The sequence below is a fragment of the Carcharhinus amblyrhynchos genome, chromosome 28 (genome assembly GCF_965287045.1).
Source record: "Carcharhinus amblyrhynchos chromosome 28, sCarAmb.v2.hapA, whole genome shotgun sequence".
Lineage (NCBI taxonomy): Eukaryota > Metazoa > Chordata > Chondrichthyes > Carcharhiniformes > Carcharhinidae > Carcharhinus > Carcharhinus amblyrhynchos.
In genome coordinates, this window is record NC_137351.1 from 27,891,168 (window position 1) to 27,904,858 (window position 13,691).

At 46.6% G+C, this 13,691-nt stretch overlaps 1 protein-coding gene across 5 annotated transcripts in view; it reads right to left on the reverse strand.

Moving 5' to 3' along the window:
* The window catches only part of sema4ba (sema domain, immunoglobulin domain (Ig), transmembrane domain (TM) and short cytoplasmic domain, (semaphorin) 4Ba), a 451,928-nt gene that overhangs the window by 113,709 nt on the left and 324,528 nt on the right, over positions 1-13,691 (reverse strand). For all 5 annotated transcript variants that reach the window (XM_080214192.1, XM_080214193.1, XM_080214191.1 and 2 more), the window contains one exon: positions 7,410-7,754. In XM_080214192.1, coding sequence (XP_080070318.1) covers positions 7,410-7,527 — 118 coding nt within the window. In that variant the 5' untranslated portion in view covers positions 7,528-7,754. The remainder of the gene's footprint in view (positions 1-7,409; positions 7,755-13,691) is intronic.

The window sequence follows — 13,691 nt, forward strand, 5'->3', positions numbered from 1 at the left end:
TCTGCCCAGTGTATCAGGAAACTAATTACGAAACAGCTGAGAGATATTTCAGTTTAAATGAGTGGGTATTTATTTATAACTTCAAACAGGCACCCTCCAGAATCTCAAAATTAGATACTCATCTGTTCTGAACAACACAGAGGTCCAGCATGTGATAAGTAAATTATCTCTTCTGCCTCTGATCATTACAATCAGATATCTTGTGAATTGCAGGAAGAGAGAGCTTATATTTGCCATTTATGACCTCCAGACATCCCAAAAGCGCTTGACAATTAATTCAACACTTTGCAAGTCACTGCTCTAATGTTGTTAAATGAGGCAGTACATTTTCACATAGCAAGCTCCCACAAAAAGGGCGCAGAGAAAGATCATCGAAACACTACAGTGCGGAAGGGAATGTAATAATAAGCTAAAAGCAAAATACTGCGGACGCTGGAATCTGAAAGACAAACAGAAAATGCTGGAAAATCTCAGCAGGTCTGACAGCATCTATGGGGAGAGAATGGAGCCAGCGTTTGGAATCTAGATGACCCTTCGTCAGAGGCCTTTGAATGTGATAATGATCAACTAATTGTTTTTTCTTTTGGTGATGGTGATGGCTGAGGGAACTGGGGAGAGCTCTTTACCCCCACCCCGCCAAAGAAATGGATCTTTTTGCCTGCCAGTGCATCACAACTCCAACTTGCAGCTTTTAATTCATTTTTATCTTTTTTTGGTTTGAGGTCTGTGATAACGCCCACGAGGGGAATCGCTGATTGATCTTCCGATGGGGCTCGTTGAGTGCAAGTTCCCCTGGTAACAGGCACTGGTCTGCCCAGCTGGAACTCATTATAAGGAAGGCCCGGGACTGGGCCTGCTGAACTGTAGTTTCAAAAAAGGGCTTTGTTTTCCCTGCTTGTTGATAGGTGATACCTCTGACAGGGAAGTACTGCCTCAGTACTGCAGTGGACTGTCAGCTTAGATTGTGTGTTCAGGTCTCTGGTTTCAAATTGCCTCAAGCACACAAGAAATAGGAGCAGGAGTAGGTCACGTGGCCAATCGGGCCGTCTCCGCCATTCCACACAATCACGGCTGATCTTGGGCTTCAATTCCACTTTCCCACCCGCTCCCTATATTTCCTAATTCTCTGAAAGACCAAACATCTGTCCATCCCAGCCAGTGGGCCATGGAATGGCAGATGCAGTTTAATTTAGACAAATATGAGGTGCTGCATTTTGTTAGAATGAACCGGGGCAGGACCTGCTCAGTTAATGGTAGGGCGTTGGGGGGAGTTATAGAGCTAAGAGTACAGGTTCATAGCTCCTTGAAAATGGAGTCACAAGTGGACAGAGTGGGAAAGAAGGCATTCAGCATGCTTGGTTTCATTGGTCAGAACATTGGACACAGGAGTTGGGACATCTTGTTGAAGTTGTGAGGCCACACTTGGAATGCTGTGTACATTTCTCATCACCCTATTGTAGAAAGGATAGAAAAATAATTGGAAAGAGTGCAGAAAAGATTTATTAGGATGCTACCGAGACTTGATGGTTTGAGTTATAAGGAGAAGCTGAATAGACTGGGACTTCTTCTCCTGGAGCGTAGGAGGATTAGGGGTGATCTTACCAAGGTCTATAAATAAGGCAGATAGTCAATATATTTTCCCAATGTATGGGAGTCTTAAACTAGAGGGCATAGGTTTAAGGGAGAGGGGAGAGATACAAAAGGGTCCAGAGGGGCAGTTTTTTCACTCAGAGGGTGGTGAGTGTCTGGAATGAGCCACCAGAGGTAGTAGTAGAGGCTGGTACAATTTTGTCTTTTAAAAAGCATTTAGACAGTTACATGTTTAAGATGGGTATAGAGGGTGATGGGCCAAAATAGGGCAATTGGGACTAGCTTAGTGGTAAAAACTGGGCTGCATGGACAAGTTGGGCCGTAGGCCTGCTTCCATGCTGTAAACCCCTATGGTTCTGTGACTGTAAATATGTTCAACAATGGAGCACCACAACACATTAGAGAATTCCAAAGATTCACAAGCTCTTTGAGTGAAGTAATTTCTCCTCATCTCAGTCCTTAATGATCGCTCCCTCTTATCCTGAGACTGCGCCCCACCCCATGTTTTAGATCTCGACCAATGGAAGCAATCTCTCACTGTCCACCCTGTCAAGCCCATGTAGCTCTCTCTGGTGCTCAGAAAACCAGCACAAGATAGCCACAACAACTGACCCTCTTACCTACCTGGCATTGTCAGGTGGAACCAATGAGAAGACAGTTGATGGGACTTAAACAAGATTTGGTATTTAATATCAAACACGTTCTGGGTCGGAGATCTTCGGTTGGGAGGTGTGACCTTGTAATGACTCAGGAAGCCTGACTGGAAAGGAACATAGTTTGTTATGTAATGCAACTTAAAACTACTACTGGGGTGTGCGCAGAATAGTCCCTGCCTGGGACTACATTCAGCAGGCCCAGTCCTGGGCCTACCTTATAATGAGTTCCAGCTGGGCAGGCCAGTGCCTGTTACCAGGGGAACTCACACTCAATGAGCCCCATCGGAAAATCAATCAGTGATTCCGCCCATGGGGGTTATCACAGATCTCAAACCAAAAAAGTAAATATGCATTAAAAGCTGCAGGTTGGAATTGTGATGCACTGGCGTTAATGTCCTCATGCTCTTCCCTTCTCTCTTTCAGCTCCTATTTATTTCTTTCCTTTTCTCTTTGATCTTCTCTGTCTAATGTGTAGGTTAATTCTTGCTGCAAGGAAATGGAGCTGTCCCAATAGGAACAGCAGTATTGAAAGCCCACTATTAAAATTAGAGAGAGATCAAAAACGTTGCCAGTTTTCACTGTCATTTGTGTGAAGACAGGAGGCTGTAATTTAGCACATATCAATCCGAGAAAGAGACCTGTATGGTGCATTTCACAAGCTGAAGATGCACCAAGGTGCTGTATAACTACTTGAACACTTCTTGAAGTCTAGTCACTGTTGTAATGTTAGAAATATGCCAACAATTTATGCACAGCAAGGTCCTACAAAAGAAAATACCTGCTTTTCACCGAAAGGGGTGGCACGGTGGCACAATGGTTAGCATTGCTGCCCCGGACTCAATTCCTGGCTTGGGCCACTGTCTGTGTGTAGCCTGCATGTTCTCCCCATGTCTGCATGGGTTTCTTCCCAGTTTCTTCCCACAGTGCAAAGATGTGCAGGTTAGGTTGACTGGCCATGCTAAATTGACCCTTAGTGTTAGTGGGATTAGTAAGGTAAATATGTGGGGTTAAGGGATAGGGTCTTGGGTGCAATTATTGTCAGTACAGGCCTCGATGGGCCAAATGACCTCCTGGTACACTGTAGAGATTCTGTGATTCTCCCCAAGCAATGAGTGGCTCAGCTGTATTGCAAGTATTGTCTTCCAAAAACTGACAACTCAATATATGCTAAACATGAAATTTTCCACAGTTTGGTAATTAACTGTGCATTGTATTCAACATGGAGCCAAGAAGGAACCAACCATTTCTTTCATTATTGGTTTCTTCCCTATTTTCCTCCTTCCCACATCTTTTGACTTTTGAAAAAATGTATTCCTGGGTTGGGAAAGCCAATATTCACTGTCCATCTCCCAGCAGCCTTAAGAAGCTGATGGTGCTGCGTCCTCTTCCAACTGAGGGGCCTGTCAGACTATTTAGATCATAGAATCACTACATTGAAGAAGGCGGCCATTTGACCCATCGAGTCTGCATTGACCACCCGCCCAGGCCCTATTCCCGTAACCCCTGCTAATCCACCTGGGACTAAGGGACAACTTAGTATGGCCAATCAACCTAACCCGCACATCTTGGGATGGTGGGAGGGAACCGCAGCACCCCAAGGAAACCCACGCAGACACGGGGAAGCTCCGCACACCCAGAGACCCGAGGCCGGAATTGAACCTGGGACCCTGCCGCTGTGAGACAGCAGGGCTAACCACTGTGCCGCCCTGTCATTTCAGAGGGCGGTTAAGAGTTGGCGAGGGTGAAGAGTCACCTGCGGCTGAGACGGGGGAATGGTAGCAAACCAGTGGAATTTTCACATGGTTACTTATAGTGACGTCTGTCTTCCAAAAAAGCAAAATGCAAATTAAATGGAATGCAAATTCTCAAACTGCCATGCTGAGATAGGCACGGAGATTGTCTCAATAATTAGTCTGGATTACCTATCCACTGACGTATCCACTACACAGCTTCACTACTTTTGGCCCTGTTACAAGCTGTGTGTTCCTTACACACGTAAACTCCCTGTTCCTGCGAAACATGTTGAGTTCTGCTGTAACTAGTATGCCTGCCCAGCACAAAGCTGTGCCAAAGTTGATGATCCATTTATCTATGATTACTGTTTAGGCTCCTTGCCACGACCTTGTGCTGCAATTCGAGGCGTGTTCTCTGCCAGTGTGCAAGATTCTGCACAGACTTGACTTCAGAATCACTCGCTGTGCTTTCTGGCTTGCACACCTTTTAAGCAATCTGTTTACTACTGACTCCCCCCTCCCCTTCACACAGGCTGGCAACAATTACTCATCGAGACTTGCGCCGAGGTAAGGCGGAGACGTCACTAACTTCAGACTCGACGACCGCATCCTCCACGTAGCGCTCACTCTTAAGCTTCTCCAAATACATGTGATCTGGGACCAGCTGCTGGAAAAGCCGGTGGAAGCAGGTTCAACGGCAACTTTCATAATTGGGCCAGCACTTGAGGCTGGGAACTCAATGGCCTCCTTCTATGCAGTCAGGTTCTATAAACACCCACGCACTCCTGAGAAGCTATCAAAGTGCTCACTAGATCTTTACCAATACAAAGACTGTGGCGTGTCCTTTGATCCACATATTTTACTATTACTCAATAAACAGCACTGACAAAAGGTCATCCTGACTAAAATGTTGTCTCTATTCTCGCTCCACCGATGTTGTCAGCCCTGTTGAGATTTTTCAGCATTCGTTGCACTATAGAATCCCTACAGAGCAGAAGGAGGCCATTTGCCCCATCGAGTTGGTGCTGGCCCTCTGAAAAAAGCATCCCAACCAGGCCCACCCCCCCCCCCCCACCCACCCACCCAGGACATTCACCATAGCTAATACACCTAACCAACACACTACGAGACACTTTACTATGGCCAATCCACCTAACCTGCACACCTATGGACTGTGGGAGGAAACCGGAGCAAACCCACGCAGACACGGGGAGAATGTGCAAACTCCACAAAAAGTGGAGTTTGCACATTCTCCCCATGTCTGCATGGGTTTCCTCCGGTTTCTTCCCACACTCCAAAGATGTGTGGGTGAGGTGGATTGGCCATGCTAAATTGCCCCTTAGTGTCAGGGGGACTAGCAGGGGAAATACGTGGAGTTATGGGGATGGAGCCTGGGTGGGATTGCGGTTGGTGTAGCCGCGATGGGCTGAATGGCTTCCTCCTGCTCTGCAGGGAACTCTATGATTTTTACGGTCTACCCCTGACCCGATATTCATCTCTACTGAGCTCAGTGCAGCTGACTATCAGGTGGGGAGGGCAGAGGAGGATTCAATAGCTCCAGTTTTGGTCAGAAGCTCTAAATAAATTTTCACCTCTCAAGAAACAAAAAATCGTGTGAAATAATGGTGGAATTTTACTGTCAATTATCAGCCACAATCTGACAACGAGCAATTCCTGATTGAAGATGCACAATTCCCCGACAAACCAGAGTGTTCTGTAAAGCCATCAAACCCGCAGAGAATCGTCACTTTCGATTCTAAAAGCAGCGGGCTACCTTGTAGCTTCCGTATTAACTTCAATTTGTTCCGCAGGGCAACTGTGCCGTGAAAACTCATTTCAGAAAGGCCTGGGGTAAACGACTTCCAACTGACTCACGATCCCAGTCAGAGCAGAAAGCTGAATCACAACTGGAGCGTGTAGCTCGCCGCTGCTACTCTACACCAACCCACAGCGATGAGCCCTGGCTGCAAACACGACGGGCAAAGCAAGCTCAGCAGTGTTCAGCTTTCACTCGCTGACGTACGTCTGAGTTTGAGTATCGGCAGAACGGGGAGATAAAAAGAGCCCTCAACAGCTTCTTAGGTTACGGCAGTTTAAGTGAATGCGGTCAGGAAGAAAAATCCTGGATTCAACATTGAGGGGCCATTTCACGATAAAGAATTCCGAGCGCTTATCAAGCGTGAAAGCGGGACCTGTTGCTTTCCGCCAGTTGAAGAATGAAATCTTACAACACTCGGTCAAAAATAAAAGCCACAGTGCGGTTCTCACCAACAGGGGGAGGGGGCGGAGCCTAATCTTGTTATGAAGCTGGCTGCTGAGCCCCGGGGTCACCATTGTGCATGTGTTTTGATCTCCCAGTACATTGCGTACACAGAAAATCCTGACACAGAAAATTCTGGCCCCTGTCATGGGAGAAGCAGTAGCAAACATAAATAAAGACGTTGAATGGAATTGACAGGACATAGACATAGAAATGGGCCATTCAGGCTATGCTAGTATTTACGTTCCACTTAAGCCTCCTGCTAATTGCACGGAGGGTGTGGAGAGTCTGCAGAAGGATCTAGATAGGCTGGGCGAATGGGCCAGGAACTGGCAAATGGAATTTAATGTTGGCAAGTGTGAGGTGGTCCACTTTGGTAGGAAGGATTATTACTTACGTGGCGAAAAACTGCAGCAGGCGACGGTGCAGAGGGACCTCGGGGTCCTTGTGCATCAGTCGCAAAAACCCAGCCTGCAGGTGCAGCAGGTGGTCAGGAATGCTAATGGGATGCTGGCCTTCATAGCGAGGGGGATTGAATATAAAAGTAGGGAGGTCTTGCTGCGGCTGTACAGGGCATTGGTGAGGCCGCAGCTGGAGTACTGTGTGCAGTTTTGGTCGCCGTACTTACGCAAGGATATTTTGGCCTTGGAGGGAGTGCAGAGGAGGTTTACTAGGCTGATACCGGAGTTGAGGGGGTTGAGCTATGAGGACAGGCTGAATAAACTAGGCTTGTACTCGTTAGAGTTTAGAAGAATGAGGGGAGATCTGAATCTCTGGAATTCTCTGCCCGTTGAAGTGGTGGAGGCTGCCTCGCTAAATATTTTTAAGATGCGGGTTGATGGGTTTTTGATAAGCGAGGGGATTAAGGGTTATGGGGAGAGGGTGGGAAAGTGGAACTGAGCCACGACAGATCAGCCATGATCTTATTGAATGGCAGGGCAGGCTCGAAGGGCTAGATGGCCTACTCCTGCTCCTATTATGTTCTTATGTTCTAACTTTTCTCATTTAAACCTCCCATCGTATGAGATTACACTGGAGGAAGATTGGAAACCGAGTTAATTACTAAATAAACATTGGACTAGTTTCTGATCTTCATGCCCAGACTGTGCACAGTAATTAGCTACACATCACTTCATCATCACTCCTCACTGTCTGGAGCAGCCCACTTACTATAATTAAAGACAATCCTCGGAATCACATCATCCTCCTTGGAAAGGAACTGAGAAGACCCAGTTGTGGCTAAAGTGCTTGCTGTCAGCCACAGGCAACTCAGGAAGCCCCGGATCATGGTGGCTGCGCCGGCAGTGGGCCTTAATCCTCCACTGCCCTGTCTTCTTGTCCTCAAGGGGTTGGGGACGGGTTTTGTAATCCACAGCCAAGCTATGCGGTCGGGAGCGGCAGCACTGAGCTAGCAGAGGACGAATGCTAGGCGGAACACAACAGCAGCGATTCCCCAGTCCAACTTCTGCAAGTCAAAACGGATCCAGGCAGGGCTCCTATGTCCTGAGGCTGAACCTGTAACGGGAAGGGTAAGCAAGAGACGAGTTAGAATCAAACCAATGGTTGCGGATGTAACATCTGCTGAACGTCAAGGCATGGATTGTATCAACTAAAAACAGAAAATGCTGGGTAAACTCAGCAGATCTGTAGAAGGGTCAATGAACTTGAAACGTTAACTCTGGCCCTGATGTTACGGTCACGGCAGCCCCAGGCTCTTAAGATCGCATCCGAGACCAACGGGGAATGTCGTTCTGCGATCCTGGCCCGCTCCGATTTTGGGGTGGGGGTGCTGGTAAAACCAGGGCCTCTGTTTCTCTCTGCACAGGTGCTGCCAGATCTGCCGTGCTTCTCCAGAATGTTCACTTTTTATTTCAGATTTCCAGTATCTACAGTATTTTGCTTTTATTACAGATTGTATGAGTGTTGCTCAAACTACATTTCAGTAGTGTCCATTCTGTCACTTGGTGGTACAGAGCTTGAATACTGCTGAAGAGGGAAACATGTTCATTGAATCTACAGCACAGAGACAGGCCCTTCAGCCCAAACTGGTCCATGCTGACCACCCAAGCTAACCCCATTTGCTTGCATTTAGCCCATACACCTCAAGAATATCAAATTTCAAACAATTACGTGCCAACCAACCAGCAATCTTTTCTCCTGTAGTATAAATTGCTGTGGTCTTTTGAAATTTGGAATTCTTGCGTTTGTCCTGATGAGTGCCAGCCAAAAAGTTTCAACGTCATGTCTCTTTTCTCAGCAGTGTTCATTCTCTTGTACCAAAGCCATCACCACACCATTCTCCTCCATTGCCTCATGCCCATCATCCAGCTGAGTGGGACTGTCCTTGTGCGTTTCCATTCTGAACCATTCAATCAAAGCCAGGGAATCACCAGCATTTGGTCTCTCTTCCAGCTCTCGTCCCGTTACCTCTGAAGTACCTTCAAGATCTACCCTCTGCCCTCTCCTATTTCTCATTTATGTGCTGCCCCTCAACAACATCAGTACAAAACGCAATGGCATTCACATGTATGTTGGTGACACCCAGTTCCATCTCACCTCACCTCCACCCCTTTGACTGTTCCACCGTTTGAAGCAGAAACTTGCTCCAACTGAATATTGGAAAGGCCAAAGCCACTGTTTTTAGTTCCTGCCACAAATTCTGTGGCTTGGCCACAGATGCTATCCCCTTCTCTGGGCCACTGTCTGGGGCTGCATCAGACCTGTGTTGCCACCCCACCACCCCTGGGGTATTTATTTTCCAACCATGATCACCTTATAATGATGGCCGAGAATTTCTGACCCTAACCCAGGAGATGCCGTGGGCCAACTAAACGTCTATTAACTTTCGGCATGATCAGAAAATACCAGGCTACGTTTCCCTAAAAGCAATTAGATATAAATATTCACAGTGGCTGCTGCAGTTCATCTGTCTAATTTTGGATGCTTAATGCATTCAGAAAAAGAGCCTTCAATTTTCTTTTTTACTTCTATTCCCCTCAATGGCCTTATTCTCTGGTGTAAAATGTTTGCTAAACTCTCTGCGCCTTCCTGTTCCATTCTGCCCGTCTTTACCCACTTCTCTGTACTGTTCCAACATCTCGACCTTTCACTTTGGATTTCTCGATCTCCCTTCACCTGAACCATCCTTAAGCTACCCTGTTGGTTGCCCACAGCCCTAGTTATATGACCGACCAGGTCAATGCACCCAGCCCAGTTTAGATGACGCGCACCCCAACAAAATAGCACATTCTTCCCTGAGTACTGATGCCAATGCTCCACAAATCAAAACTCCTTCTTTCTCATTCAGCCGGGTGACACAGTGATTAGCAGTCCAGCCTCACAGCTCCAGGGACCCGGGTTCGATTCCCGGCTTGGGTCACTGTCTGTGTGGATTCTGCACGTTCTCCCCATGTCTGCGTGGGTTTTCTCTGGGTGCTCCAGTTTACTCCCACAGTCCAAAAGACATGCTGGCTAGATGTACTGGCCATGCTAAACTCTCCCTCAGCGTACTTGAACAGGCGCCAGAGTGTGGCGAACAGGGGATTTTCACAGTAACTTTATTGCATTGTTAATGTTAGCCTACTTGTGACACTAATAAATAAACTTTAAAAACACTCCTCTTTGAGCCACATGCTTAATTCTATAATCTGCTTGACTCTATCCCAACTGGCACATGGCTTAGGTAACGATCCAGAGATTGTTTGATGTTCTGCCTATTAATTTTGGCCCCTAACTCCCCAGATTCTCTTAGCAGAATATTATTCCTGACGCGACCTGCAAATGGATCCTCCCACTTCCCAGTCCAAGTTCTCCTCTAGCTGTGAAATGAAGTCCCTAACCCAGGGGTAGGGCACAACCTTCAGAACTTCTGATTATTGCTGGAGAGAAGAGTGTCTATCTCCCGGACTCGTACACAAGATAAACCAGATAAAAACTAACAGTTCAGTAACACTGAGCATTGTGTGTCCCTCAAACTTCACTGGGGCAATGGATGATCACGGAAGCTGCACTTTGCACTCAAGCCTTTCCACTGCATCCAGCGGCAACATAATTTGTATGCAACTCCAACACAGTGCAAATACTACATCCAATTCGAATCCAAAGATGTGCAGGTTAGGTGCATTGGCCATGCTGAATTGCCTCTTAGTGTTGTGGGATACGTAGGTTAAAGGGAATAGCAGGGTAATTATGTGGGGTTATACATATTTGCTTGGAAGGTCCCTTTACTAATTTTCAGGCAAAAACAGCATTTGCAATGACTATCCCTGCATTTCCTTTCAGGTTGAGTGTGAGGAATGGTGTGAGTCGATAAAAAGGGCCTGGGTGAGATTGTTGCTGGTGAAGACCTGAGGGGCTGAATGGCCTCTTTCTGCACTGTAATTGTTGGGGGCCTGATGGACAGACCTATGATGTGGATGTGCCGGCGTTGGACTGGGGTAAACACAGTAAAAAGTCTGACAACATCAGGTTTCAGTCCAACCGATTTATTTGATAGTAAACTCACAAGCTTTTGAGGGGACTCCCTCTTCGTCAGGTGAATGGAGAGTTCTGGCCTCAGCCAGAGCATATAATCTCATATAATATGTCAGTAATCTCTAAACCGTCTGTGCTTTATATGCTCTGTCCGAGGCCAGAACTCTCCATTCACCTGACGAAGAGGGAGTCCCCTCGAAAGCTTGTGAGTTTACTATCAAATAAATCGGTTGGACTAAAACCTGGTGTGGACAGACCTATTGCAGGACAACCCCAGCCCACCTGCTCCTTTTAGCCCCCTGACTGAAGAATCCATTCTTTCAAACTAGTTTCTCCCTTTGGTGCATCACCTTTTGACAATAGGAGATCGGGAAACACATGGTAACACACACACACATCCTGAGTCTGGAAAATCCCCACCCAAGGTCAACAGACCTTTTCCTTGTCCCGCCCGCTACAACTACCTTGGTGAGCGAGATGACAAAATTCCGTAGACAGTCCGTGTGGAAATTTTTTTTGGAAGGTCGGTCACACAGATATTATCTCAACAATCTGCGAGTGAGTGAACTTCAACCCGAGATCCTTTGACTTTTACACCAGGAAACTGTACAAGCGGCACAGGCTTGGCGGGCCGAAGGGCCTGTTTCCTGCGCTGTACTGTTCTGTTCTTTGTTCTTTGTCTGACTAACTGGGAATTCAAACCTTGGTGACACCCAAGTAAAGTCCAGAGGTCAGAATACAATCAGGTTATCAGGTAAACAGGAGGCCATTTCAAAGCAAAATAGCGATTTGAAGTGGAAAGATGATGCAAATTTGGAAAGGTTGTCGAGACGAAAACCAATCCATATCTGGACAACTGTCAGGTTTGGGCTGGAAAGTGGCAAGTAACGGTCCAGTCAAACAAGCGCAAAGCCATGACACCTGATATCATCGGGGACCCATCTGAACGGTGTCCCACCCACTACCTTAAACATTCACTTCCTCCACCACCAATGCTCAGTGCAGGCGCAATGGCCAAACAACCTTCTTCTGCAGTGTAGGATTCTATGATTAACTATGATCCAGCCCAATTGTTCCTTTTAGCCCCCTGACTGAGGAATCCATTCATTCAAACTAATTTCTCCCTTTGGTGCATAATCTTTTGACAGGAGGAGGTCGGGAAACACACGGGTGACACACACACACATCCCAAGTGCAGAAAATCCCACCCAAGATCAACGGACCTCTTCCTGGTCTATGTCCCGCCCGCTACAACCTCCTTGGTGAGCGGGATGACAAAATTCCATGGACAGTCCTTCAGCTGATTAAGAAGAGAGTGTTTGAAGATCAGGGTCTCGAACCCGAGACTTACGTTATGGTATCCTGGGTGGCAGTGATCCCTGAGCTCCTATATGCTTCGGAGACTTGGACAACCTACAGCAGACTCCTTGAAGCAGCAGAAAAGCACCACTAATGGTGCCTACGCAAGGCCCTCCAACAGCAGTGTCCTCTCCCAAGCCAACTGGCCCAGCATCGAGGTGTTAATCACACAGCACCAGTTGTGCTGGATGGGACATATAGTTTGGGTGCCTGACACCACACTTCTGGAACCACTGTTCTACTTCAACAAGGGGACACCCAGGGGTAAGTGCTTTAGGATGTCCTCAAAGAACCCTGAATAAATCAAACGTCCTCACCGACTCCTGGTTATCCCTGGTCTGCAACCGAACAAAACGGAGAGGGGTCACTTGAAAAGGCACCAAAAACACATCAAGAGACTTTGTCAGGAACCTGCAGGGGTGAACTCAAGGTGTCAGATCTCTTACAAAACCCTTCTAGTCAACCTTTCAATCACCACCTGTCCTGCATGTGGCAGAGACTGTAGATCACGCATTGAATTTACCAGCTATCTCAAAACCCATCGAACCAGATCGGCAACAAATCATCCTTAAACATGAGGGACTGGCTGAGATGATGAAGGTACTACACTCAATGCATTTTGCTGTACAAACTCCACTGCTGCACGCACACACACACGTGCGCGCACACACACACACACGTACACACACGTACACACACACACACAGTATATGCTGCACATACTGTGTAGAATGTCTCACACAATATGCGGCACTCACTGCTCATGCTATATGCAGCACAATGTTCTGTCTATGTCACATTAAGTTGCACTCATGATATTATCTTGCATTGACCACATTGTGCTTCATTCAACGCAATATTCTATACTCACCACATTATGCTGTACATAGCACTTTATGTTATACGTGGCATATCATGCTGCATATATTATGGTACACACAGCACATTATTTTGTACCCACCACATTATGCTTTTCACAGCACTTCACACTATGCATGGCACATTATGCTGTATACTACAGCACATTATGGTACACACAGCACATTATTTTGTACCCACCACATTATGCTTTTCACAGCACTTCACACTATGCATGGCACATTATGCTGTATACTACAGCACATTATGGTACACACAGCACATTATTTTGTACCCACCACATTATGCTTTACACAGCACTTTACACTATGCATGGCACATTATGCTGTATACTACAGTACATTATGGTATACACAGCACATTATTTTGTACCCACCACATTATGCTTTTCACAGCACTTCACACTATGCATGGCACATTATGCTGTATACTTCAGCACATTATGGTACACACAGCACATTATTCTGTACCCGCCACATTATGCTGTACCCGGCACATTATGCTGTACCCGGCACATTAAGTTGCACGCTATATTCATGTTGCAAACCCTATTATATTCACTTTTCCACTAAAATAGGAAAACTGAATGAAATATCCATGTAACTCACAGCGCAGTTACTCAACAAACTACCCACAGGCATTTCCAACTCACTTCCACCTCAACTCCTGTCTACAACACTGACATTAATCTGTTTCTCAGCACTTGCGAAACCGGCTAATAAAAATCTCCCCTGGAGTTCA